At 37.8% G+C, this 25,650-nt stretch overlaps 1 protein-coding gene and 1 pseudogene across 2 annotated transcripts in view; one reads left to right on the forward strand and one right to left on the reverse strand.

The window, feature by feature from the left end:
- Positions 1-1,699: 1,699 nt before the first annotated feature.
- Positions 1,700-25,650, reverse strand: part of LOC147865155 (ARM repeat superfamily protein) — a 28,144-nt gene continuing 4,193 nt past the window's right edge. Inside the window, exons 7-24 of one of the 2 annotated variants that reach the window (XM_087317904.1) lie at positions 19,361-19,489; positions 18,648-18,709; positions 18,479-18,535; positions 13,217-13,334; positions 12,573-12,698; positions 11,519-11,599; positions 7,687-7,800; positions 6,435-6,514; positions 6,206-6,341; positions 5,967-6,116; positions 5,592-5,677; positions 5,253-5,440; positions 5,068-5,160; positions 3,831-4,018; positions 3,644-3,755; positions 3,111-3,268; positions 2,591-2,707; positions 1,700-2,360 (exon numbers count right to left, since the gene is read on the reverse strand). In XM_087317904.1, coding sequence (XP_087174030.1) covers positions 2,124-2,360; positions 2,591-2,707; positions 3,111-3,268; positions 3,644-3,755; positions 3,831-4,018; positions 5,068-5,160; positions 5,253-5,440; positions 5,592-5,677; positions 5,967-6,116; positions 6,206-6,341; positions 6,435-6,514; positions 7,687-7,800; positions 11,519-11,599; positions 12,573-12,698; positions 13,217-13,334; positions 18,479-18,535; positions 18,648-18,709; positions 19,361-19,489 — 2,232 coding nt within the window. In that variant the 3' untranslated portion in view covers positions 1,700-2,123. The remainder of the gene's footprint in view (positions 2,361-2,590; positions 2,708-3,110; positions 3,269-3,643; positions 3,756-3,830; positions 4,019-5,067; positions 5,161-5,252; positions 5,441-5,591; positions 5,678-5,966; positions 6,117-6,205; positions 6,342-6,434; positions 6,515-7,686; positions 7,801-11,518; positions 11,600-12,572; positions 12,699-13,216; positions 13,335-18,478; positions 18,536-18,647; positions 18,710-19,360; positions 19,490-25,650) is intronic. The other variant, XM_087317905.1, reaches the window with a different exon arrangement.
- On the forward strand, positions 9,044-10,079 carry LOC147865156 (uncharacterized; annotated as a pseudogene).

Raw genomic sequence — 25,650 nt, forward strand, 5'->3', positions numbered from 1 at the left:
ACATATTTGTGGCGCTTTCCTGTACTGAAACTAAGGGCGTAGTGGTTGCTCTAACCACCAAAGACGGATTATGGATCAAAACAATAATCGAAGAACTTTACATTCTAATGCTCATAGAAATTGAAAATATTTGCATATGTAACGTTAGCAACAACTCCTACGATTATTTTGATCTAGTGCTGATACAAAGACTTCGAACATGATCAACTTGTTGATTCCTCTGATGCATGTTTATCTGCGTTCTTGCATCTATCTAGCTCTGTACTTTTCCAATCCACTTAATTCAAGTTCTGTTGAAGGAATGTTCAAACTTAACTCCATTTTAGATTGTTGAAGGTTTGTTCTTTCCAAACTTAACTCCATTTTAGATTGTTACCTATAAGTTTTTTCACCACCTACTTTTTTTGCCATTTGATTTTTTGTTCAACTTTCACTCAAATGCTCTTTGGCTTCCTACATCGGTGGTTGGTTGTTATCTTCTGTAGATTAACCGGATTGAACTAACATGATCATGAGACTGCTCTAATGGTATGTATGACTAAAATCGTCTCCTATCAAACCCTAATGAACATGGAAACTATCACCATTTAAGGTAACAACAAAACCCCTTGAGTGCATATAGCCAACAATATCTGAGCTCCATGGAACACTTGGGTGGTTTTCTTCTATGGTGGTTGGTTGGCGAAACACTGCGATCAACTTGTCTTTCACTTGGATTTTGAATGGCCAAGTGCTCCATGGGAAACTTGGGGTGGTTCTCTTCAATGGTGGTAGGTTGGCCAAACACTGCGATCAACTTGTCTTTCACTTGGATTACCAATTGGCCTTCTTGACCATAGATGTCTATGGTTCAAACACCACCTTGAAAGATATTGTCGCCATACGATGACTTTATCCACTCTCCATGGTTCGATGGTTCGGGACAAAATGGGATTGACTCCCATTTACATTTCTCCACTCCCACCCGTTAGCAATTAACACATTTTTTATATATAGACATCATGGGTCAGGATTGATCCATCCCCCATGTCAAATGCAACTCAAGTAAAAACTAACACATAATAATGCAAACATATTTCATTGGGTAATGAAACAGAGTATATGTCATGCTTCCTTGACTGAGCAAACATCAACTTTGCATATGACAATTACAAGGGACACATGGAGACCAAAGTTATCAATCTTAATCTCTTCTGATTAGAGACATGGAGTAATAGAACGAACAACATCAAGAAAAATAAGGGTACTATAACTGCTTAGCTCTAATTTATTTTCTGCGACAAAACCATATGGCACCTAAGGTAGCATCATCCTACTTGGTCTGCAGCAAAGGTCAAACCTACAATTAGGTATGATAAACATGTTTGCTTTGCCGTACACCATGGAAACCTGAGCCATCTAATGCCAGGTCAACAAGAAATCTCTACTGTAATGAACAAGTAATGAACAGAGTGATTTCTTCACCAGATAAGCATATTAAGTGCAGTTACTGTATAATCCAGAATGCCCATACCCACCCAGAAGCAAATAGACTTTTTAGCATTGGTTATATCTGCATACACATGCCATAACAACTATGTAGAGAAAATGAATTTTTTGTTTGCAACTCGCTAGTATAAATAACATGAAATGGCTTCAACAAGATTTCACAATTCTTAAATATTCAGAATATATTATTAAAGAACTAGAATAGAACAAATTTCAGTTGCAAACTCAGAAGTCTTTATTAAAAGCTGTAAAATATTTCCAGCAGAATCATTAGATTGCCATAGGTTCTCTCAGTTTCTAATTAGTCACAGCAAATACTTCAGGGTTTATAATATGATCTGCTTCATTGCATCAAAAGAAAATGTATGAAGTGAGGAACTTCAATGAATAACATATTTCCGCAAGCATTAGACCCGATTACAACACATTTTTGTTGACGGGCTTTGCTATCGTGAAGAGTGCTCTGAAAATTCCATCCAATCGAATCAGAATTATTACAACTTGTATGATACAAGTACAGACTATATGTTCTCTTTTACATGTATTTACATATCCCGTTACATGATGAGATTCGATTGGATCTCTCTTACACATCAGGTTTAAAATTCAATCAAAAATATATGCTTGTCATTTATTCACATGGAGCCGAAACTTGAGGTTGTAAGCCGATGCACATCTGCAAATTCACGAACAAGGCGTTTCAAGGAACGACCTCCATCACCTTGCATGTAACCACCAGAAGTGTTTTTATTCAAATTGCAAAGCTTATTATTACAATAGTCAGAAGATGCAAGCTCTAATGCTTTCAACCAAGAGGAAATCAATATTTCAGCCTCCCCGAACTTCAAATACTCTGCAGGGAGCGCTTGCACCTACAGAAAAAGTAAGTCTAGTTAGAAGAATTTCGGTTTTATGCTATACAAAGTTAGAAAATACGTCTGGGGAAAAACAACTCTGATTAGAAGTATTTCAGCTCTGATACATGTTTAGAAAACACATAACAAGTTCGACAACAAATTCTAATTAGAAGCTTGCAGAAGGTTCTTACTGATCTTTAAATGAATAGGCATCAAATATGCAGTATCACATACAAAAACCATACCGCATTTACAAGGGATGTTTGTAGCGCATTCCATCCAAGCTTAGGTTTCCAAACCGTAGCATCACTTAAATTACAGACAGCTGCATAGTGTTGTAGAAGAGTTGTTGCCTTATGTACCTGCATAATCAACCAGATCTTCATTCAAATGAAAAAAAGTCTTGATAAACTGTCTCACGCACTCATGATAATCAACCAGATCTTCATTCAAATGAAAAACAATGAGCTTTCTAGTACATGTTCCAGTGAAAGCGTCATTAAAACTCAATATAACACCAAATACTATTATCAAAAGATAGACAACTTCAATGGCCTGGTGAGGTACATCAAAGCCTATATACTCTCTAGGAATCAATCATACAAATGAATTCAAACAATGGTGAAATTTCTGAAGTATCCTTCAATTTCTTAATTGTGTTAAATTCCATACAACCAGTCACACATATACTGGGTAGCCATAATCACTTTTCGACATTATTTGGGATAATATAAATAATTCGCATTCATATAAGCAGATGCATACTCTTGTCATTGCAGAAACTCCAAGTAACGCATATAAAACACCAGAGATAATGCCTTCTCCGCAATCTGAGCAAATCTTCATGCATATTGCTGCAAGTGAGAACTCATTTAAACATGTTCCAGACTCCACAATGGACAGTGCCCCAGCTTCAAGAAAACCTGGAAATGATCAAAGTTTACAACTATTATATGCTGATACAAAAGATCTTCTAGTTTGTGTGTCCCCACCATAATTCTTTCAACCTTATTTGCCAATTGTTCAACGTCACCATATTGCTAGTTGAGGCATAAATCTCAACTATCACAATTGGGCCTCAGAATTAAATATTGGTGCTTTGCTTGTGCATAATATGTACAAACTACACATGCCATGATAATTAATTGTGATTGAGGTTCAATTCAAGTTAACCTTGTATAAATAAGGCCCAACTGTTGCTAAGCAAATTGTTCATTCTCAATGTAGCATGACAACATTTCAAAAACATATTTGACAAATAAATAGTCAGTGGTTCTAAAATAATCTTGCAGACTTACGGCACATGTATGACATCGCTGCAAGAGCAGCTCCACGGTGCATGGCAGTACACCAAATGGTAGCTTTCTGAAATGATGTCTCAATTAGTGGCCCAGCAGCGATTACTACATCCTGGTAATACATTTAAAGATTTATCAGTAGTTCAAAATTTTGAATGTCAAGATAAGCAAAGTGTGGATTTGTCACCTTTGGACAGCAACGCAAGAATGTTGATGTGAAACTGACATATGCTTCAACAACATCAGGTTCTTGATCACATGCGTATGATGAGTTCATCGCGGATATGGTATCTGCTTCTGTGAATGCACTGAATGTATTGATAAATAAAGAACCGAGTTCTTCTTTATGACCGAACTCTTCTAGTGCAACTGAGGCTGTCATGTTGATAAAAGACAAGGCAACAGAATTCAGCAGGAAGAATACAGAATTAGTACTAACTAACATTGTTTAATTGTCAAGAGTTGAAGGAGAAACTTAGGTCAGAAATGGAAAAACATGGATTAGTAGATACACATATCCGGAAAATTTCTGGTTCATAATATGAGGAAACACAGCTAAGGAAATACCAGTTATTACTTAATGGCCCCCATCAGCTGAAATTAGCACAAACATTTGTGTTTCGTATTTTGCAAATGCTTTGAGAGTTGTACTTTGGATACATTGGAGTCTCAAACACTGGTATGGGATTTATATAAAGTCCAAGGGAGTATAGGAGAAAAAGCGTATGAATGGAGGAGAGAATAAAGCCCATCAATTAGAGAGGAATTGAATATTAAGGTTTTACGTAAATTAATGAGCACTTTAAAATATGCACAAATATAAGCCTTGACCAGAAACTTCATTTACGGTTGAAGAAGAGAAGTTGCCAATTTCCACTGTTTTCTGGATGTGAGAGCTTGATGAAGAGTGGTGCAGGCCTAATATAGCACTGATCATTAACTTTTTCAATCCTTTGTATCGTAGATTGTACACAACACTTACACAGATCACTTGTCACATGGTCAGCTACATATATAAATCTAGGCATCGAGAAAACAGCGCCAAGCATCAATTGGTAAAGGCATGTAAGTGTTTGAGAAGTTCAGCAGTATATATAAAACTAGGCATCAAGAAAACAGTGCCAAGCGTCAATTGGTGCCATCTTGACGGTTGCCTATCTCATCTAATCAACTACCGATTTTGAATGATCGGTCTGAATATCCTAAATTTCTTTGAATAATGTTATGCATGAGAATACAAGTGCAGAATTAATACAAATTTTCATAGACATGTACTAAGCATAGCTCATACATGCTTTTAATATTCCTATGGATTGCAAGGATAAATAATTTGTAATGAATCAACTTTTAACAATATTCATATATAAACTCGGCATAAAGAAAATATCAAAAACATAATATTTTGTGGAATAGGAATAGTATACCTGTCCTAATGAAGCATTCATTTGGTTGAACAGAAACAAAATCCTGACAAAGAGTTGTCATCACTTTTGGAAGCAGCGCAAAGAAATGTTGTCCTGGTTTACAGAGGGAGAAAATAAAAAGCTCAAGTAAATTTCATCTGTTTCCTGATAACATAGCAATGGAAACAAAACTCATGACTTTGCACCTGAAGCTTGAATAATGTATGACAAAGTCCTACATATAGCCACTGCCAGGCCATGGTTTTCTATGTGACGTGAAGCAAGAACAGTTTCAAGAAGAGGCCAGAAATAGCGCAAAACTTCAAGCACTGGATCTTCACCACTCTGATTCAATTTATTAGAGACTGACAAATGGCTTAAAATTAAGCCTAATCTGCATAGAGCATGGGACAATGCCACAATAAGGTCATTGACAACAAAGAGAGAAAAAGCAACTCGAAAATAATGTATTATTGTTTTACCAGGATCATTTTCTTGACTTCCCTAATATAAATATTTTTAAGGGAAAACAATCAAACATATACCTAATAAGTGCTCGTACGGCAGCTTCTAAAATTGCTCCATCTGTCCCACAGTATTGTCTGCATGAGCTACCCTCTTCTGTTTTGAGCTGCATGTTGTATGCAAAAACATGAAGGACAAATAATCTGAATACTAATCGCCATATAAGTGCATCTTTGCCATGAAAGCAGTTTAATATTTCTCCTTTGTAGAAAGGGCACAATCGGCACATCAATCAAAAGATGAAACTCCAGATAATCTAGGGAGGATGAATGTTTAAGAAGTCAGATACTCCCAGTTATATATTATATGACTTACCAAATTCACAGCACTTATTCAAATCAGTGTGACAAGTAATAATTAGTTATTGTATTCCAATTGACAAATGGATGACTTACCAAAACCTCAATAGCCTCATAACTTGGTTTAAGTACCCTTTTCAGTGAAATGTCAAGTACTTCTCCGCTACTGATAGTCGCTAGTATTGTTCCAATTGCAGAAATGATATCCTCTTCTTCACGATGGACAAGACCCATTCTATGTACACCCTTGAATGAAAAATTGGAAAGAATATTTGAACATGATCACCTTCCTTAAACTTGACAAATAAAGATTTCCAAAAACATATCATGCATACCTCACCAATCCAGAGAAGTCCTTCTAAGTTACCAGGCTCATTTGAGATGCCGGAGACCTCTTCACAAAGCTTACGTAGCGCAACTGCACTACTACTTGCTGCAGCAGGTATGTGAAGGCCAGATGCAAGAAAAGAACTGAAAACACTTGTGGGTATTATTCTCTAATCTGGAAATCAATGCAGCATAATGAATATAATTCTACATGACGAAGAAGGAAGTGCTACTTACAGTAGCGGAGGAATTGTTGTTGCTGAAGGGCACAGCAACTTTGAGTAAGATCCAACAACATCAGCTGCAGATTTATATACCTGAGCACATGGAAAGCACCTTTGAGAACATACCTTATGTCTCACAAGCTACCTCATTTGATTTAGCCTGAGTTATTGTGCTTTTCACTATTCTAGAAGAAAAATGCTGTGGATTATAATATTCAAAATCAGCAGCATGAATCTAAAACAAAGGGCAGAATCCTATTCAACAAGTAAAGATATGCATATAGAGTCACCATCTTTCAGAGAGACAATGTGCCAATCCAATCACAAAACTATACATATCGCTTTACTATCAAGGCTCCACAATAGATGCAAGAGTAACAGATTCTATATTGTGACATCTTTATTTCAGGCATCATATTGAGGATATTGCAAATGGATGGGCTAAAGAAGAAGTTTGGCATCTACTCGAGCATTGTAGCTAACAGCTAAATAAGTTTCCATCTTGTTTACACTAAGGGCCAATGCCATTCTTCTTACTAGAGCCATAGAGATCTCAGCTATATGGCTACAAAATCAGATACCATGAGGCTAGTCACAAACTACTACAACCACCCATTCCTTTTAGCTACTGCTCCACTAGTTTGTTCATAGACCATTTACCATATTTATTATGAGGTACAAATATGCCAGTTTTGTATCTTTGTAAAAATTATTTGGGCTAAAGGTAATGCAAAGTCAGAATCTATCTGTAATGAAACCCTATTCTGAGATTCTGGATAGTTTGCTTACAGATTATTTACCATATTTATGATGAGATACAATTATGCTAGTTTTATACACATTTGTAGAAATGATTCGGTCTCATTGGTTATTTTGGTCTTTACATAGACAATCATGTTACTTGCTTTCATTCTAGAGCAATCATTGAGACTATTAAATTTCCTTTCAAATAGATGAAACCAGGAAAAAAAAAGTACCATTAAATTTCTATGTTGGTTCTATAGATTTCAGAAACTCAAACAGACAAGTAAACCAGATCTACCAGTCTCCTTAAAATGTAAAGTCTTCCTTCCACAGATGGCAGAAACTCAACCAGATGAATAAACCAGATTTACCAGTGTCCTAAAGAGTAAAGTCTTTCTTCCACAGATTGCAGACAATCAACCAGATCCACCAGTCTTGCTAACATGTGCTAATGTAGTGTCTCAAATACAGACATTTGCATTTATTTTTCTTCTATAATGAAAATATTCACATTTTCTAACCAAGTGTATCAATGTCGGTGCTGAATCAATCTGACTGGTATGCATCGACATTATCAAGCGAACAATCAGTGTAAGATCAAAATTTTGTTCATCTTCTAGCACTACTTCTGCCACCTGAAAAAAAACATCAGTTTGTATCAGTCAATAAGTCACTGGCCATTATAAACTCTCTCAACAATCAGCTTAAAATTTGCACAAAGTTTGTACCTGAAATATTTCACAATTACCTAAGCACTATGAGTAATGATTCTTTAAGTTCTTGTCAATGGCTATATGTAGAGAGTGCTACATTCACAAGGCAAATCCCCTGACAAGGACAAATTTATAGCCACAAAAATATCAAACTTGACATAAGCTTAGTAATTTATTGATATAGTTCATTCATCTAATCCAGTAGGAGTGACTATTATGCCATCAAGAGAAACCTGAATTGATGTGGAGACAAGATAAATCCGGTATTCCACAGACCTAAGTGAGAAGCATAGCCCAGGCTTGTAGTTTGGGTTTCAAGAACTTGAGAATGACAGCTCATCGTTATTGATGTAAAGCTTATAAACTGTTTCGCTTCCGGAATACCTCTCATATGCATCTTTGCTTTATACACTTCCACATAGCAGGGCCCAATCCACAATCCTTCAATGGCCGTCTCCAGGCTCATTGTATTATATCTCTCTCTTCCCCACCCGAATGCCTCACGCCCACATGAATCAACCTTCTTTACACCACAAATTGTAAGAAATGCCATTGATCGGCTACAATTTGGGAAGGCCCAAGATCATGATGGACTGGTGGGTGAGCACTTTATCTATGCCCGTGACACCTTGCTCCCATTGCTAGCACACATCTTTAATAGAGCCATGTGTGAAGGTTTCCCTACTGGATGGACTCAGCATACCATTGTGCCAATCCTCAAAAGTGGAGACCCCATGCTGCCAAGTAACTATAGGACAATCATGATTGGCCATTACTTGGCTAAACTATATGGGTCGATTCTAGAATCAGAATTGAGTATATGGGCAATGCAGAATGGCTGCCGTTCAGTTGGACAGGCAGGCTTTCAGAAGGGGTTCACAACTTTGGATCACATATTCACCCTCCGGGCCCTTATTGAGGAGGGCAGAGCCCACAATAAGAGGATTTATTGCTGCTTTGTGGATTTCCGAAAAGCCTTTGACACTGCCACGTGCTCGGCTTATGCAGCGGCTAGAAGCCCTTGGTGTTCCTACATATATACAATGGGGAGTCTATGCACTCTATGAATCCGTGTCAGCAAATGTCAGGAAAACTGCGATCTCCAAAGGGCTTGTCAGAGGCAGTGGCTAGCACAATTGGAGTGAAGCAAGGATGACCACTATTCCCCACTCTCTTCGGTCTCTATATAGATGAGGTATCACATTACATAGAGAGATTTGGGGGTTCTGGAGCACGCCTAGCAGGTATAGCTATACAAATATTACTATAGGCTGATGACATTGTGTTGATCTCTAAATGCCTTAAAACTATTTTGTACGGACAAAGGCTTGTCAATCAACATGAAAAAAACTAGTGTGATGATGTTTAACACAACTCAAGCATGGGTAACAAGATCAGAACCAGAATTCTTCTTGGGAGAGGAAAAGGTGGAATGCACGCGCTCCTACACATACCTAGGAGTAACATTTATAGGACCTAGGTTCTCCGTGCAGGGGGCTGCTTGTGCCCGACTTTCTCGTGGATATGCAGCCCTTGGTGCTCTTGAGAGACAATGTGCACATTTGCAGTTCCAAGAGCCACGGACTAAGCTCTGGTTATTTGATATACTTGTCACACCAACTCTTCTCTATGGAGTAGAAACATGGGGACCAAGTATTAACAAGGAAAATCATTGGAAAGATTTAGAGAGACATTTAGTGTCAATGATTGATCGCATGATAAGGAGCAAAGCGTCGGTGCCCCACGATATAATTCAGGCAGAGATGGGAGCAGCACCTATAATCACCAAGGCATTGTTCCAATCAGTGACATTTATCCAACATCTTTGGGAGCTCCCTAAACGAAGGTACCCAAGGTTGGCAATTATGTCATCAAGATAACTGGCTAAAAATGGAGACATTCATTGTTGGTATATTAAAATGCAACAATGGTTCAAGTCACATGGCATGAGCATAGATGCACTACCCCCGTTCCAATATAGCTTGGACTGTCCCCACCTAAATATGACCAAAGTGGAAAAGAATAGAGTGATCTGAACTCATATTATTAACTTGGAAAACAAGATAACATGGATCAGCCCCAAAATAGCACTTGGTACAAAGATGGCCCACTATAAGACACACTTCTTACATACATCGGAGGATGGATTCGTCATCAGGCCACCTTATATGGACATACATCTATCTTATGCGTTGCGTAGTGTGATAGGACAGTTACGAACTTCATCACATCAGCTACAGATTGAGGTAGGCACATATACACGACTACATCTAGAAGAGAGAATTTGCCCATTGTGTCATGGAGTGGAATCTGAGGAACACTATGTTTGTCATTGTAGTGTCTTTTATGAAATCAGAGGGAGATACCATTGCCTCTTTAAACAAGGCTTTGGCCCACTACGCAAGGTAATGGAATATGAGGACCAACGATGCCTAGGACTTTTCTTGCTAGAGGTTAAGAGACATCGGGAAAAGTTGTTGAAAAATACAGCCATACAAGCTCATCCACAAAGAACAATCACAACTTTCTTTAGCCCCATCACTCCTACTAATGCTACAAGTCCATCACGGGATACACAAAATGGGCTCCAAACCAAGACATAACAAAGGGGTTACAATTGATAGGGCAATAGCAATTTGCCGTGCACGTAGGCCCCGGCCCCATTGACCACGACCTCGACACCCTTGTCATCGACAGATAAAAGCCATTATCTCCCGCCATCGTAGGTGCTTCCCTCGCTTCGGAGACATTTCCATTCTGGATCGACCTATGATAGAGATCTTTCGAAGACAAAAGCTACAATATACCTAACTTGAGAATATCACATGTGCCAAAAACCAGATTCCCTCGTTTCTTCTCTTTTCATCTTATTTACTTTTATATTTACTGTGTAATATTTATTTTATTTTGATTTGTTCTCAAAGACGAGACAACACTCAAGATGTAATCTCTTATTTGGTCTTATAGGCCATTTTGGCCTCTTAAAAGACATTAATATATCTCTCTTTCTTTCTTTCTTTCTCGGAGCATATGATCCATCATTATTGCCATCATGAGAGGAAAGTCTTCATTCGATGCTGAAGACATCTTCCCTTCCTTACTTCTAAAAGAGATAAAAGCAAAGTCTTTTTTACAATATGACACATCCTATTCATGCCACATCCATGCCCATTTCTAAATGAGATAGAAACACATGGCCCTGTTTATAGTATCATGCACTCAATCTCCATACGACATAACTACATTACATCTGAATAAGGTGGACGCACATAGCCTGGTTTTTAGAGCCTCAGTACTTACACATTTACATCTTATCACAAAATATAATCAACGTTATATGATGCTCAATTGACTACAAGTGTCAACTATGTCTGCATATAGATGTAGGTCCATCAGCCTGATAGTTTAAGGCAAGGAAAGAATTCAGTATAGCCAGAAACTTTTCTTCATAAATCACCCTACAGTCAGTGGTAGCTTACAGAAACACTAAGGATTGTAAACTTTGAATTTCATGGAAGATCTACTTTCTATGAGAACAATGTTCATTACAATCTCAAATAACTAGAATTTTTGCAGTCATCGAAATCAATTTCAAGTGACATCATATGTTAATCATGTTCCATAAAAAAATGAAACTTACAGAGTTCAATATGAAGAGGCGGACTTCCACTGTTCTCCAGGGAATAGTTGATTCCAGTGCAACCCAAGAACCACTTAGCACCTTCATGATAATATTATATGTTAACAAACAGAAATAGCTTCAAATATGACAAGCACACAAGAAGTTCTGCCTGCAAGAACAGTAAATAGAATAGAGTGAATCGGCTTAACTAGAAACAAGCAATAGTAGGCATGTACAGCAGCAATGAGCAATGGAGGGAAATTTTAGAAGTGCCCGCATTTTTTTCTTGACATACATCCAAATTAGAATTTTTCAAAAAAGTTTCAAAAATAATTTGCAGTAACATTCATGAACATTATCTTGCCCTCTGCAAAGTCCAGATTCATTTTGCATTTGCAAAATTTGGAGCTTAATGTCAATCATGATCAATAATAGACAAGGAGGTCGAAACTTTGGTTCTGTCTCAAAAATGTGGCTTTTTTAATCTTTTTCCAGATATATAGAAAAACATAAATTAGCCTGCTTTGTGGATCAGGATACTCAAATCATAAGTGTTCACACTGTTTTCATGCTTGATAGGACAGATAAATAACTAGCTTCATTACTTCATTAAGAAAGTACCTCAATAGATCTTAATTGGAGACAAAACTCAAAACTATGTGAAAATAACTCGATCACAGTTCCAAAAATTCTTATACATGGATAGCAATACTAGATGGGGGCTTTGAATATATTTGCAGCTTATAATATGAAGAAACTCGTCCAGATTGTCACTTGGTAGAGAGAACAGCGATTATTGAACTCGTCCACCTAAGTTATTCGCCACATGACTAGGACTGATAGAATAACAGCAAAAACTAATATTCTTTACATGAAATTGCACAAGGCTGAAACACAGAGCATCTTTAACAGTATTGCATATAAAATCTGGATAAGAATGTCATACTCCAAATTTCCTAATTCCGTTGTTTTAATAAATATGGTCTCATATTTACAACGTTATCTCGCTTTCAATAAAAATAAAAGTTGGTCAAATTTTGGCTTATCTGTTAACAAACATCATTGATATTACCTTCGCTACGAATTGAGAAGGGCCTAATAAGTAGCAAATGTTTGTAAGGAGCTCCTCAAGGTTCCGACGAAAGCGAACAAGCCCATCTGGAAGATCTTTGCATTCATTGGCACTGTATTGTAACATCTGCAAGCTTGCATTGCATCAAGATAAATAACAAAAACAAGATATTTTCATGTAACTCATTCTTACTTTATTCAACTGTGTACTTCATTATTTCTTAGTTCCTTTCTATCCTTACAGCAAGAGGTGTTTTTTCAACCCAAGATGGATGTTTAAGGGTTGTCTTGGCTCGCATCAGAAGTTTAAAGGTTTGTCTTGCCTGGTATGTTTTAAATAAATCAGCACCTTGGTGCATATTGAGATACGTTCACATACTAGCTAACTGGAATTTCTAGCACTTTGAAAAACACTGAAAGGACTTCCCAACATCAAGGAATATCACAATCTATCCTCTCTGACAATACATACATACCTAATGGCACCCAAGCTGCAATTTTCTTTCCATATGTTTACTCAACTCATGAACATTTTTAAGGATTCTTTGATCAACATGGTTGTAACCGTTTGAGAAGGGAAGCACTTACTAAACAAATGACATGCCAATGACTTTGCCACTGGAGAAAAATTATGTTTGAGTTTACCTCTGCCCTAAGAAACAATGTATCGAGGAGGACTGCATAGACAGGGGCAAATGATGTTAATACTGCTTTCTTTTGAGCCTCATTGCTTAGTCCCAAAATAAATTCTGCCAAGGTACACCTGTACGTAAAAACTTGAAGTGTCTGAATATTCAAATGTCCAGATGGATTGAAATAATGTATAAATATTTTCAGAATGTAGAAAGCATATAAAAATTCTAAATGAATTTGAGAAGACACACCAGGGTGTGTAAAAACAATTATTGCATGCCAAAAATTGAAGCTAAATATTGCAAAAAAAATGAAACTCTAAATGAATGGGCTCCCAACTAGGACTTCGCAAAGAGGCTACAATAGATTGGGCAATAGCAATTGGTCATTCACGTAGGCCCTGGCCTCGTGGACCACGATCCCACCACCTTTGTCGTGAACAGATAAAGGCCATTATCTTCCACCATCTCTGGTGCTTCCTCTCTGGAGACCTCTTTGTTCCAAATCGGCCTATGCTAGAGATCTTTCAAAGGCAAAGAGTACAATGTATGAGGCTTGAGAATCTTACATGTGTAGATGATGAGATTCTTTAATCACGCCTTAATTCTATTTCTATTTACTTATTACTTAGTTATGTTTAGTTTGGTTTGATGTTCTCAAAGATGGGACAACATTTCAAGATGCAATCTCTTGTTTGGTCTTATAGGTCATTCTGCCCTTGTAAAAGATGTTAATATATCTTTCTTTCTTTCTTGTAAAAGATCAGAACCGGAATTCTTCATGGGAGAGGAAAAGGTGGAATACACACGCTCCTACACATACCAAGGAGTAACATTTACAAGGCCTAGGTTCTCCTTACAGGAGGCTGCTTTTGCCCAACTTTCTCGTGGATATGCAGCCCTTGGTGCTCTCAAGAGACAATGTGCACATTTGCAGTTCCAAGAGCCACGGACTAAGCTCTGGTTATTTGATACACTTGTCACACCAACTCTTCTCTATGGAGTAGAAACATGGGGACCAAGTATTAACAAGGAAAATCATTGGAAAGATTTAGAGAAACTTTAAGTGTCAATGATTGCCCGCATGATAAGAAGCAAAGCATCGGTGCCCCACGATATAATCCAGGCAAAGATGGGAGCAACACCTATAATCACCAAGGCATTGTTCCGATCAGTGACATTTATCCAACGTCTTTGAGAGCTCCCTAAACGAAGGTACCCAAGGTTGGCACTTATGTCATCAAGACAACTGGCTAAAAATGGAGACATTCATTGTTGGTATGTTAAAATGCAACAATGGTTCAAGTCACATGGCATGAGCATAGATGCACTACCCCCGTTCCAATATAGCTTGGACTGTCCCCATCTAAATATGACCAAAGTGGAAAAGAATAGAGTGATCTGAACTCATATTATTAACTTGGAAAGCAAGATAACATGGATCAGCTCCAAAATATCACTTGGTACGAAGATGGCCCACTATAAGATACACTTCTTACACACATTGGAGGATGGATTCATCATCAGGCCACCTTATATGGATATACATCTATCTTATGCGTTGCGTAGTGTGATAGGGCAGCTGTGAACTTCATCACATCAGTTACAGATCGAGGTAGGCAGATATACACGAATACCTCTAGAAGAAAGAATTTGCCAATTGTGTCATCAAGGAGTGGAATCCGAAGAACATTATGTTTGTCATTGTAGTGTCTTTTATGAGATGTGAGGGGGATACCATTGCCTCTTTAAACAAGGCTTTGGCCCCCTACGCAAGGTAATAGAATATGAGGACCAACGGTGCCTAGGACTTTTCTTGCTAGAGCTGAAGAGACATCGAGAAAAGTTGTTGAAGAATACAGCCACACAAGGCTTGGGCCCGCTACGCAAGGTAATAGAATATGAGGACCAACGGTGCCTAGGACTTTTCTTGTTTGAGCTCATGAGACATCGGGAAAAGTTGTTGAAGAATACAGCCACACAAGCTCACCCACAAAGAACAATCACAACTTTCTTTAGCCCCATCACTCCTACTAATGCTACAAGTCCATCATGGGATACACAAAATGGGCTCCAAACCAATACATAACAAAGGGGTTACAATTGATCGAGCAATAGCAATTTGCCGTGCAAGTAGGCCCCGACCCCATGGACCATGATCTTGACACCCTTGTCATCGACAGATAAAAGCCATTATCTCCCGCCATCGTAGGTGCTTCCATCGCCTTGAAGACATTTCCATTTTGGATCGACCTATGCTAGAGATCTTTCGAAGAAAAAAGCTACAATATACCTAACTTGAGAATCTCACATGTGCCAAAAACCAGATTCCCTTGTTTCTTGTCTTTTCATTTTATTTACTTTTATATTTATTGTGTAATATTTATTTTATTTTGATTTGTTCTCAAAGACGAGACAACACTCAAGATGTAATCTCTTATTTGGTCTTATAGGCCATTTTGGCCTCTTAAAAGACGTTAACATATCTATCTTTCTTTCTTTCTTTCTTTCTTTCTTTCTTTCTTTCTTTCTACCCATTTTTCACTTTCTAGATTTACTTATTCCAACACTTTTTTATTTGACTTCTGAACCTGCCACTACATTTCAGCATCGTGACATGAGGAGATGCGTCACAAAGTAACTCGGGGTATTTAGTGCATGGAAAATATTTAGTGAGGCAACATACCACACAACTGACCTCACCTCAGGTGTGGTATGAATATGCAAAGGTATTATATGATATCCTTGGGCAGCCCTCATCCACATGGCTCACACCCGCATGAATCCACCGTTTTTACTCCACAAAGTGTAAGAAATGCCATTAATTAAAATTTGAAAAGGCTCAGGACCATGATGGATTGGTAGGTCACCAATTTATTTATGCCCGTGCCATCTTGCTCCTATTGCTACCACACATCTTTATTATAGCTGTGTGAAGGTTTCCCTATATGATGGACAGAACATATCATTGTGCCAATCCTCAAGAGAGAAGACCCCATGATGCCGGGCAACTATAGGACAATCATGATTGGCCATTACTTTGCTAAACTATATGGCTCGATCCTAGAGTCAGGCAAAGCGAAATGGTTGCTGTTAAGCCGGACAGGCAGGCTTCCAGAAGGGCTTCACAACTTTGGATCACATATTGACCCACCGAGCCCTTATCAAGGAGGGCAGATCCCATAATAAGAGCATTAATTGCTGTTTTGTGTATTTCCTTCGATATTGCCATGGAATCTACACGTTGTATGAATCCTTGTCAGGAAAAGTGAGGTTTCTCAATGATTTGTCGATCTCTATATAGACGAGGTATCACATTGCATAGAGAGATTGGGGGTGCAAGAGCATGCCTAGAGAGTATCGCCATCCAAATATTCCTATATGCTGACGATATTGTGCTAATCTCCAACTCTTCAGATCAATTTGTTGTGCACGTAGGCCCTGGCCTCGTGGACCATGATCTCACCACTCTCGTCATCAACAAGTAAAGTTACTGCCACAATCTCAGGTGCTTCCCTCACTGGAGGCAGAAAGTACAATATACCTGACTTGAGAATCTTACACTATTGATTTGTAAATTTCAAAAAGGCTCTCACATTTCAAGGGCACAGTTATGGGAGAATGGAAGTACTTGGTTTAGTTATAACAGCAAGTACGTTGCATATAGCTGAAAAAGGAAGACTTTTCTAGAGAGTTCATGAGCACCATAGGAATGCAACAAGGATGCCCTAGATCGCCTACTCTATTTGGTTTACGCATTAACCAACTACCAGAGTTCATCCAAGAAACCCTTGGAGAACATAAGAAAACACCAACCATTGGGCATTTCGAAGTATTGCTTCTGATTTATGTAAATAATATTGTGAGTTTGGCATTGTAAGCTAAGGCGGCAAAAGCATTTAGATATGGTAATATACTTTCTGTGAATATCGTGGGCCCCGTGGTCAAGATGGTTGAGAACTCAGTTAAATCTGAAAGTCAATGGCCAGTTCTGTACTGTGAAGAGGAGTCAGCAAAAATATGATATATGCAATTGCAGTTCAGAGAGGCAGAATTTCATCAAGATTATGGAATGAGAAAGAGAAAATACAAAATAGGTTTTCATATGATCATTTAGGAGTTTAAGCATGGTCCCATACTCCATAATATTCACAATGAAATTCGACAAAAATATTAATTTTTCCGTTTCAGCATTTACTTTTCCTTTCTATTTTATCATTTTGAAATTTCCCACCCACATGGCTGGGGAGAGTGATTTGTATGGATTGTTGATCCAAAGGCTCATGGTGGCTCTCTTTGGATGTTAATATATTCACATGATTACTAGTTTTGGGCATTGTGAGATGTCAAAATATCCCAATTCTACATTGTTTGGATTTTTAGCTCATATTCAAGAAATTAAGCTCAATACTTTCATTGGAAACATTATTTTATTTACATATTCCTATATGTATGAAACAAGAAAAGCATAATCCTAGGGATGTTGAGAGACCATTGAGATGATTATAGTGGTATGCTGCAGAGAAATTTTGCCCATACCTTTACAGTAAATAGAATTTCATTTGCACATTGCTGTTTGTGATCCTTAAATTAGTGTCTTTTGTCAAAAAAACTTTAGGCTTCGTGGTCATTAGTGTTACTGCTTTACATTCAACCGTTAGATAACATCACATGAGTGTTTCTCTGTTATGTCTACAAAGCAATTGTTTGCAGGAAAGTATTCTGCACAACTATAATCTGTTTAATAGTAACTTCATCTACTCAATCAAAATTGAAAGTTCCCACATGCAAATTGTCTCCAACTTTGTGAAATAATGAAGTAGAAACTAGCAATAACATGGATCAATAATGAATACAATGAGAGAGTTTCTATATGTAATTGTATTCTCAGTTTTAGGACTTATCAGAGAAATATCAGATTATCTAGAACCCTTATGTTTACAAAACGCTTGCTTGCAGAATAGTTCTTGCACTGACAATCTTTGTGATAGGAACTTCATCCACTTCAAGAGAATTTGAAATATGCCATATAGTAATTGTGTTCAGTTTTGTCACATACAGTAGTAGAAATGTGTAGTAATATGGATCAAACAGCATTACTGTGTGGGGGTTTCTATATTCAATCATACTTTCAATTTTAAGACTTAAACAAAGAAATTAATCGAATTATCAACCACTACTTTTTCTTATAATTTTTAGTAACTTCTATTTCCGTTTATATATTTGATTAAATAATCATAGCTTCTTGATTCAACAAAAAGTAGAGATGGCATACCAAAAATTTAATGTTGAATCTGCAATCTCCCAATCTTGATCTGGATAAGCTAAACAACTGTGTGATAAAAATAGACCACAAAAAAGATGAATTTCAATTACAACGCTTTACCTACATGTCTTTAACATTAAAGTAGAATTCATACAAAAATATATTCATGCCATATGACCTTAAAAGAGCGTCTGTAAGTATAAACGCTTCCTGACTACCTTCAACAATCAGCGTTGGTGCCTGTTTGTTCAGACCAAGAAAAGACTCCACTATGAAACTCAGTAGCTTTTACCAGAAAACAAGGTTGAACAAGAATCGCATTTATAAAACACAGAAATTCAAGTAAAACCACGAAAGTATTGGTCATGAGTATTCTATCTTCAATAACAACGTGTGTTCAGAAACTAACTTGAAATAAGAGCTTTTGCATCCTTCTATGTTGCTTTATATTGCAAGCAATGATCAATGAAACGTCATAGTATCTCTCTAGGTTGTACCATCTACTAAGTTGGCACAATGGACAATGTGCATCTTTTGTTTCCTTTTTGACAAATCAGATTTGAGATTGTCTTATTGACCATGCACTATGCAAAATGATATACTTCACACAATGAAGATCATATTTCCATCTGAAATATTGATCAAATCACTATCTTTCAAAAAAATCCACAAACTTTGATACTGAAATCCAGCTGTTAGGAGTTCCTATAACCCCTACTAAGATATTACATGTATATCACAAACCCATAAATATTATTGATAAACATACACAGAAAAAACCAAGCAGACATGTAGGCTCTATTTTATACCCTTCAAAACTGCCATAGAAACTTCATTATCTGCATCTCTTCATTATAAAATGTATTCACAGTACACTATCATAATTCATACCACTTGACCAATTTCTGACAATAGATATGTCAATCCGCTAATCACACGTTCATCTTTGCTAGATATTGCAGGACGTAATAAAGCTTCCTTGAAAAACTCAATTTTTGAGATCAGAACAAGAGGCAAAGCCTGAAAGACAATCAAAAATTCAAGATCTCTCACAATCTCTCACAATCTCTCACTTGAGAATCTCACATGTGATGAAGACAAGTTTCCCTCGTCTCTTTTTAAATTATTTACTTTTATATTTACTGTGTAGTATTTATTTTATTTTGATTTGTTCTCAAAGACGAGACAACACTTAAGATGTAATCTCCTGTTTGGTCTTATAGGCCATTTTGGCCTCTTAAAAGACGTTAATCTCTCTCTCTCTCTCTCTCTCTCTCTCTCTAGTGTCAATGATTGCTCGCATGATAAGGAGCAAAGCATCAGTGCCCCACGATATAATCCGGGCAGAGATGGGGAGCAGAACCTATAATAACCAAGGCATTGTTCCGATCAGTGACATTTATCCAACATCTTTGGGAGCTCCCTAAACGAAGGTACCCAAGGTTGGCACTTATGTCATCAAGACAATTGGCTGAAAATGGAGACACTCATTGTTGGTATGTTAAAATGCAACAATGGTTCGAGTCACATGGCATGAGTATAAATGCACTACCCCCGTTCCAATATAGCTTGGACTGTCCCCATCTCAATATGACCAAAGTGGAAAAGAATAGAGTGATCCGAACTGATATTATTAACTTAGAAAACAAGATAACATGGATCAGCCCCAAAATAGCACTTGGTACAAAGATGGCCCACTATAAGACACACTTCTTACATACATCGGAGGATGGATTTGTCATAAGGCCACCTTATATGGACATACATCTATCCTATGCGCTGTGTAGTGTGATAGGGCAGCTGCGAACCTCATCACATCAGCTACAGATTGAGGTGGGCAGATATACACGACTACCTCTAGAAGAGAGAATTTGCCAATTGTGTCATCAAGGAGTGGAATCTGAAGAACACTATGTTTGTCATTGTAGTGTCTTTTATGAAATCAGAGGGAGATACCATTGCCTCTTTAAACAAGGCTTTGGCCCACTACACAAGGTAATGGAATATGAGGACCAAAGATGCCTAGGACTTTTCTTGCTCGAGCTCAAGAGACATCGGGAAAAGTTGTTGAAGAATACAGCCACACAAGCTCATCCACAAAGAACAATCACAACTTTCTTTAGCTCCATCACTCCTAATGCTAGAAGTCAACCCCAGGATACAGAAATGGGATCCAAACCAGGATATAACAAACGGGTTACGATTGATCGGGCAATGGCAATTTGCCGTGCACGTAGGCCCCGGCCCCATGGACCACAACCTCGACACCCTTGTCATCGACAAATAAAAACCATTATCTCCCGCCATCGTAGGTGCTTCCCTCGCTTCGGAGACATTTCCATTCTGGATCGACCTATGATAGAGATCTTTCGGAGACAAAAGCTACAATATACCTAACTTGAGAATCTCGCATGTGCCAAAAACCAGATTCTCTCATCTCTTTTCTTTTCATCTTATTTACTTTTATATTTACTGTGTAATATTTACTTTATTTTGATTTGTTCTCAAAGACGAGAAAACATTTAAGATGTAATCTCTTATTCGGTCTTATAGGCCATTTGGGCCTCTTAAAAGACGTTAATATCTTTCTTCTTCTTCTTCTTCTTCTTCTTCTTCTCTCTCTTGTCACCCTATGAGTATTAATGGAGGAAAGTCACCTTGGTGGTAAAGGTTTATATTGTTGCTTCGTAGACTTTAAGAAAGCTTTTGATATGGTACCTCGTGAGCATCTTTGGTGGCGAATGGAAGAACTCAAGGTGCCAAGTGAATATATGCTTGCAATCTCCCGAATATATGCGCAATAAACTTTCAGATTTTTTTCAATAGCACTATTGGTGTTAAGCAAGGATGCCCACTCTCACCAACTCTATTTGATTTATGCATTGATAAATTGGAAGAAATGGTTGCCAAGTTTGTAAAGGAAGAAGGTGTTGAAGAAGTTGCAATTGGGAATGTTGTCATTATACTTTTGCTACATGCAGATGATGTAGTGCTTTTTGCAAATACTTTAGGTGATGCGCAAAAGCTTGTGAAGGCATTGGAAAAAATTTGCATGCATACTAAATTAAGTGTCAATAGCTTTAAAACAAAGATTATGCTTGTGAAGAGCCAAAAAAAAGATAAGCCCTACATTGTGTATAATAACAAGCCACTTAAATGTGTGAAAAGTTTCGAACATCTTGGCCATGAAGTTCCTTCAAATCATAGATGGAATGAATGTGCTACACACCGCTTAGAGGCAAGAAAGTGAGCATATTATGCATTTGAGAACACGTGGAATCATGGAGATATTAAGAGTTGGGTCCTCAAGAAATACCTTTTCGACAGTTTGGAGACACTGGTGGTTCTCTATGGGGTGGAAGTATAGGGTGGTGGCATCCCTAAATCTACTTGGAAAGAGTTTGAAAATGTCCAAAAACATATTCTTACAAAGTTTCTACAAGTTAAGAAATAAACATCATACATTCTCCTCCTCCTTGAGACGGGATCACTTTCCATTGAGATTATGGCCATGGAAAGGGTTGATGAATACGTGCTTAAGGTTCAAAAAAGTCCCTCATATCGACGTCTTAGAATTGCATGGGAAGCATGCAAAAAGATCCAAAAGATGCGTTAAAGCAAAATTTTGTGTTCCAATTGGACGCAAGATATGAAAAGGTGGTTTGGTAGAGGGGATGCAACACATTTGTTTCATGATGCATCACTAGATTCCTCTGTAAATGAGGCCTTTTGCAACGCCAGTGTATCATGACATGGGAAAAATGTGGAGACTCACGCTTCACACATTATACTACACATGTTGCACCTAACAATAGAACCATATTCTTCGCAAAACGGGGACACCATACACAAGTGATGATAGTGGTCGACTATGCACACTTTGCCCTAAACATGTTCGAGAGTCTGAGTGTCACACTTTGATACAATGCTTTGCCTTTGATCATATTCGACCATGCTTTCCACACATCTTCGACCAAGCCCAATCCTTGCACGAATTTCTCTCACAACCGCAATGTGCACTCTTGATTGCAACATTCATTAGTAAAGTTCTTGAACATCAAGAGTCGCTACTCACTTCCACACATATCACGTGAAATGTAATATTTTTTGTCTTATTAGTCATATTTGACCTTTGAAGACGATAATATAATCTATCTCTCTCTCGAACATCAAGAGTTACTACTCACTTTCACATGTATTAAGTGAAACATAATATTTTTTGCCTCATATGTCATATTTGACCTCCAAAGACAATAATAGAATCTATCTATCTCTAGCCCCATCAATCCTATTAATGCTACAAGTCAACCAAGGGATACAAATGGGCTCTTGACCAAGACATAACAAAGGGGTTACAATAGATAAGGCAATAGTAATTTGTCATGCACGTAGGCCCCGGCCCCACATGTAACACATCCGATGTGTTGAGGTGTTCCGTGATCAGAACCACAACTCGCCACCTTGACGGATTGAGGTGAGGGCCTTTCTCGACGGGTAGAGAAGGCCCCTTGAGTCGTGGGCTTCTAGATCTTCTCGACAGATGGAGAAGACCCCCATGACTCACAACGTGAATTAAGCTGGACAGAGGATGGTTGGGGGGTATGTTCAGTGGGTTCAAATACTTCACCGCCGAAAAACCAGATTCTTTAGTCTCCTTTTATCTTATTTATATTTACTTAGTGATATTTATTTTATTTTGATTTGTTGTTCTCAAAGACGAGACAACACCTAAGATGTAATCTCTTGTTTGGTCTTATAGGCCATTTTAGCCTCTTAAAAGACGTTAATAGCAATTTGTCGTGCACGTAGGCCCCGGCCCCATGGACCACGACCTCAACACCCTTTCCATCGACAGATAAAAGCCATTATCTCCCGCCATCGTAGGTGCTTCCCTCGCTTCGGAGACATTTCCATTCTGCATCGACCTATGCTAGAGATCTTTCGAAGACAAAAGCTACAATATATCTAACTTGAGAATCTCACATGTGCCAAAAACCAGATTCCCTAGTTTCATTCCTTTTCATCTTATTACTTTTATATTTACTGTGTCATATTTATTTTATTTTGATTTGTTCTCAAAGACGAGACAACACTTAAGATGTAATCTCTTGTTTGGTTTTATAGGCCATTTTGGCCTCTTAAAAGAGGTTAATATTTCTTTCTTTCTTTCTCTCTTCAGAAGTGGTGGCTAGCACAATCGGGGTGAAGCAAGGATGCCCACTATCACTCACTCTCTTCAATCTCTTTATAAATGAGGTATCACATTACATGGCAAGTATAGCTATACAAATATTACTATATGTTGATTCCTGACTCTCCAGAGGGACTACAAAGACATCTTAAAATGTAATCTCTTGTTTGGTCTTATAGGCCATTTTGGCCTCTTAAAAGACATTAATATATCTTTCTTTCTTTCTTTCTTTCTTTCTTCTTCAATCTCTACATAGATGCCATTATTTGCCGCCATCACAAGTGCTTCCTTGTTTCAGAGACCTCTCCATTATGGATTGATCTATGCTAGAGACCTTTCAAAGACAAAAATCAAAATCTATCTAACTTGAAAATCTTCAATGGACCAATAAAAAGATTCTTATCTTGTACCTTTTTCCTTGGCAAAATTGGTTTCTTGTTCTCAAAGACGAGGCAACACTTAAGATGTTTGGTATTTTAGGCCATTTTGGCCTCTTAAAAGACATTAATATATCTTTTTTTATTTCACTCGTAGGTCTTATACACAAATGGGCTCCCAACCAAGACACGATAAAAAGGTTACAACAGATCAAGCAATAGCAATTTGCCGTGCACATAGGCCCCGGCTCCATCTAGATGCCGGCGGAGAAGCCTGGGATATGGGGACCACGATCTCACCACCATTGTCATCGACAAATAAAAGCCATTATATTCCTCCATCGCAAGCCCTTCCCTTGCTTCAAAGACCTCTCCATTCTAGATTGACCAATGCTACAGACCTTTCGAAGACAAAAATTATAATATATCTGACTTGAGAATCTAACATGTACCGAAAACAAGATTCTTTGGTCTCTTTTTCATCTTATTGACTTTTTTTTTTTACTTATTTTGATTTGTTGTTCTCAAAGATAGGACAAAACTTATGATGTAATCTCTTGTTTGGTCTTAGTGGCCATGTTGGCCTCTTAAAAAACATTAATATATCTTTCTTTCTCTATTAGGTCTTTATACAAATGAGGTATCGCATTATGTAGAGAGATTTAGAGGTTTCAGGATCATGCTTCGTAGGTATAGCCAGACAAATATTACTATATGCTTATGATATTCTGCTAGGCCCATCAAGGTGTTAGCCATGCAAAGAGTATAAATGTATATCATAAAAGTCAGGAATATGTTGATCATAGATTGCGAAAATAAGCCTGGAATATTGGATGCAAGGTAAAAAAAACTAATAAGAGCAAAATCCTCACATCTAGCTCAATGCATGACTTAATGGAGCAGTTTAAAATACGGAAAGTAACAAAGCCATTAGAGTTCTCTAGTGATGCTATGAAGTATGCGACCATCAAGTATAGATTACTAGAGGCACTAAGAATGAAGTGGCACTACACTAAAATGTCAAATTTGGAGTATTACATTGCAAATTTTGACCCTGAATGTTGGGCTCAATGCAAGGTAATGCCAAAACTAATCCACCACATATTACTACCCCAAGTAGTAATGTGGAGCCTTGGGGTACTTGAAGAGCCTTAACACTCCTTCGAACTTGCTTACACAATTAGGTGTTGAGGTAGCATCACCCAAGTATGAAGATGTGCAGGTATGCAATGACAACCTAGTAGAGGATGAATATAACTACATTCTTTTATGTTCATCATATAAGGTAATGCGCATGAAGTATGATGACTTGCAAGATGGGCATGATAATTTACATGCCATACTCAATTGTCCACCAAGGAGGGTGAGTACATATGTGCATGTATGATTTCCACATAGAAAGTTTTTACTGCAGAGTAGTAACCCTCCTTAGGAAGGTGTCACATGCAAGATGATATGTTGATTTGGTTCTATAGGTCAAATTAGCCTCCTCATGGATGATAAAGATACATTATATTCTATTATCTACATCTGTTAGCACATTTCAACCCGCCTAACCCGCCTACTCACCACCTCTGAGGCATACTTGCTCATAAGTCATCATGACCTTCCTT

This window comes from Azolla caroliniana, unplaced genomic scaffold (genome assembly GCF_043228905.1).
Source record: "Azolla caroliniana isolate FFs.n. ecotype wild unplaced genomic scaffold, voAzoCaro1.0.p SCAF_4, whole genome shotgun sequence".
In the NCBI taxonomy this organism is placed as follows: domain Eukaryota; kingdom Viridiplantae; phylum Streptophyta; class Polypodiopsida; order Salviniales; family Salviniaceae; genus Azolla; species Azolla caroliniana.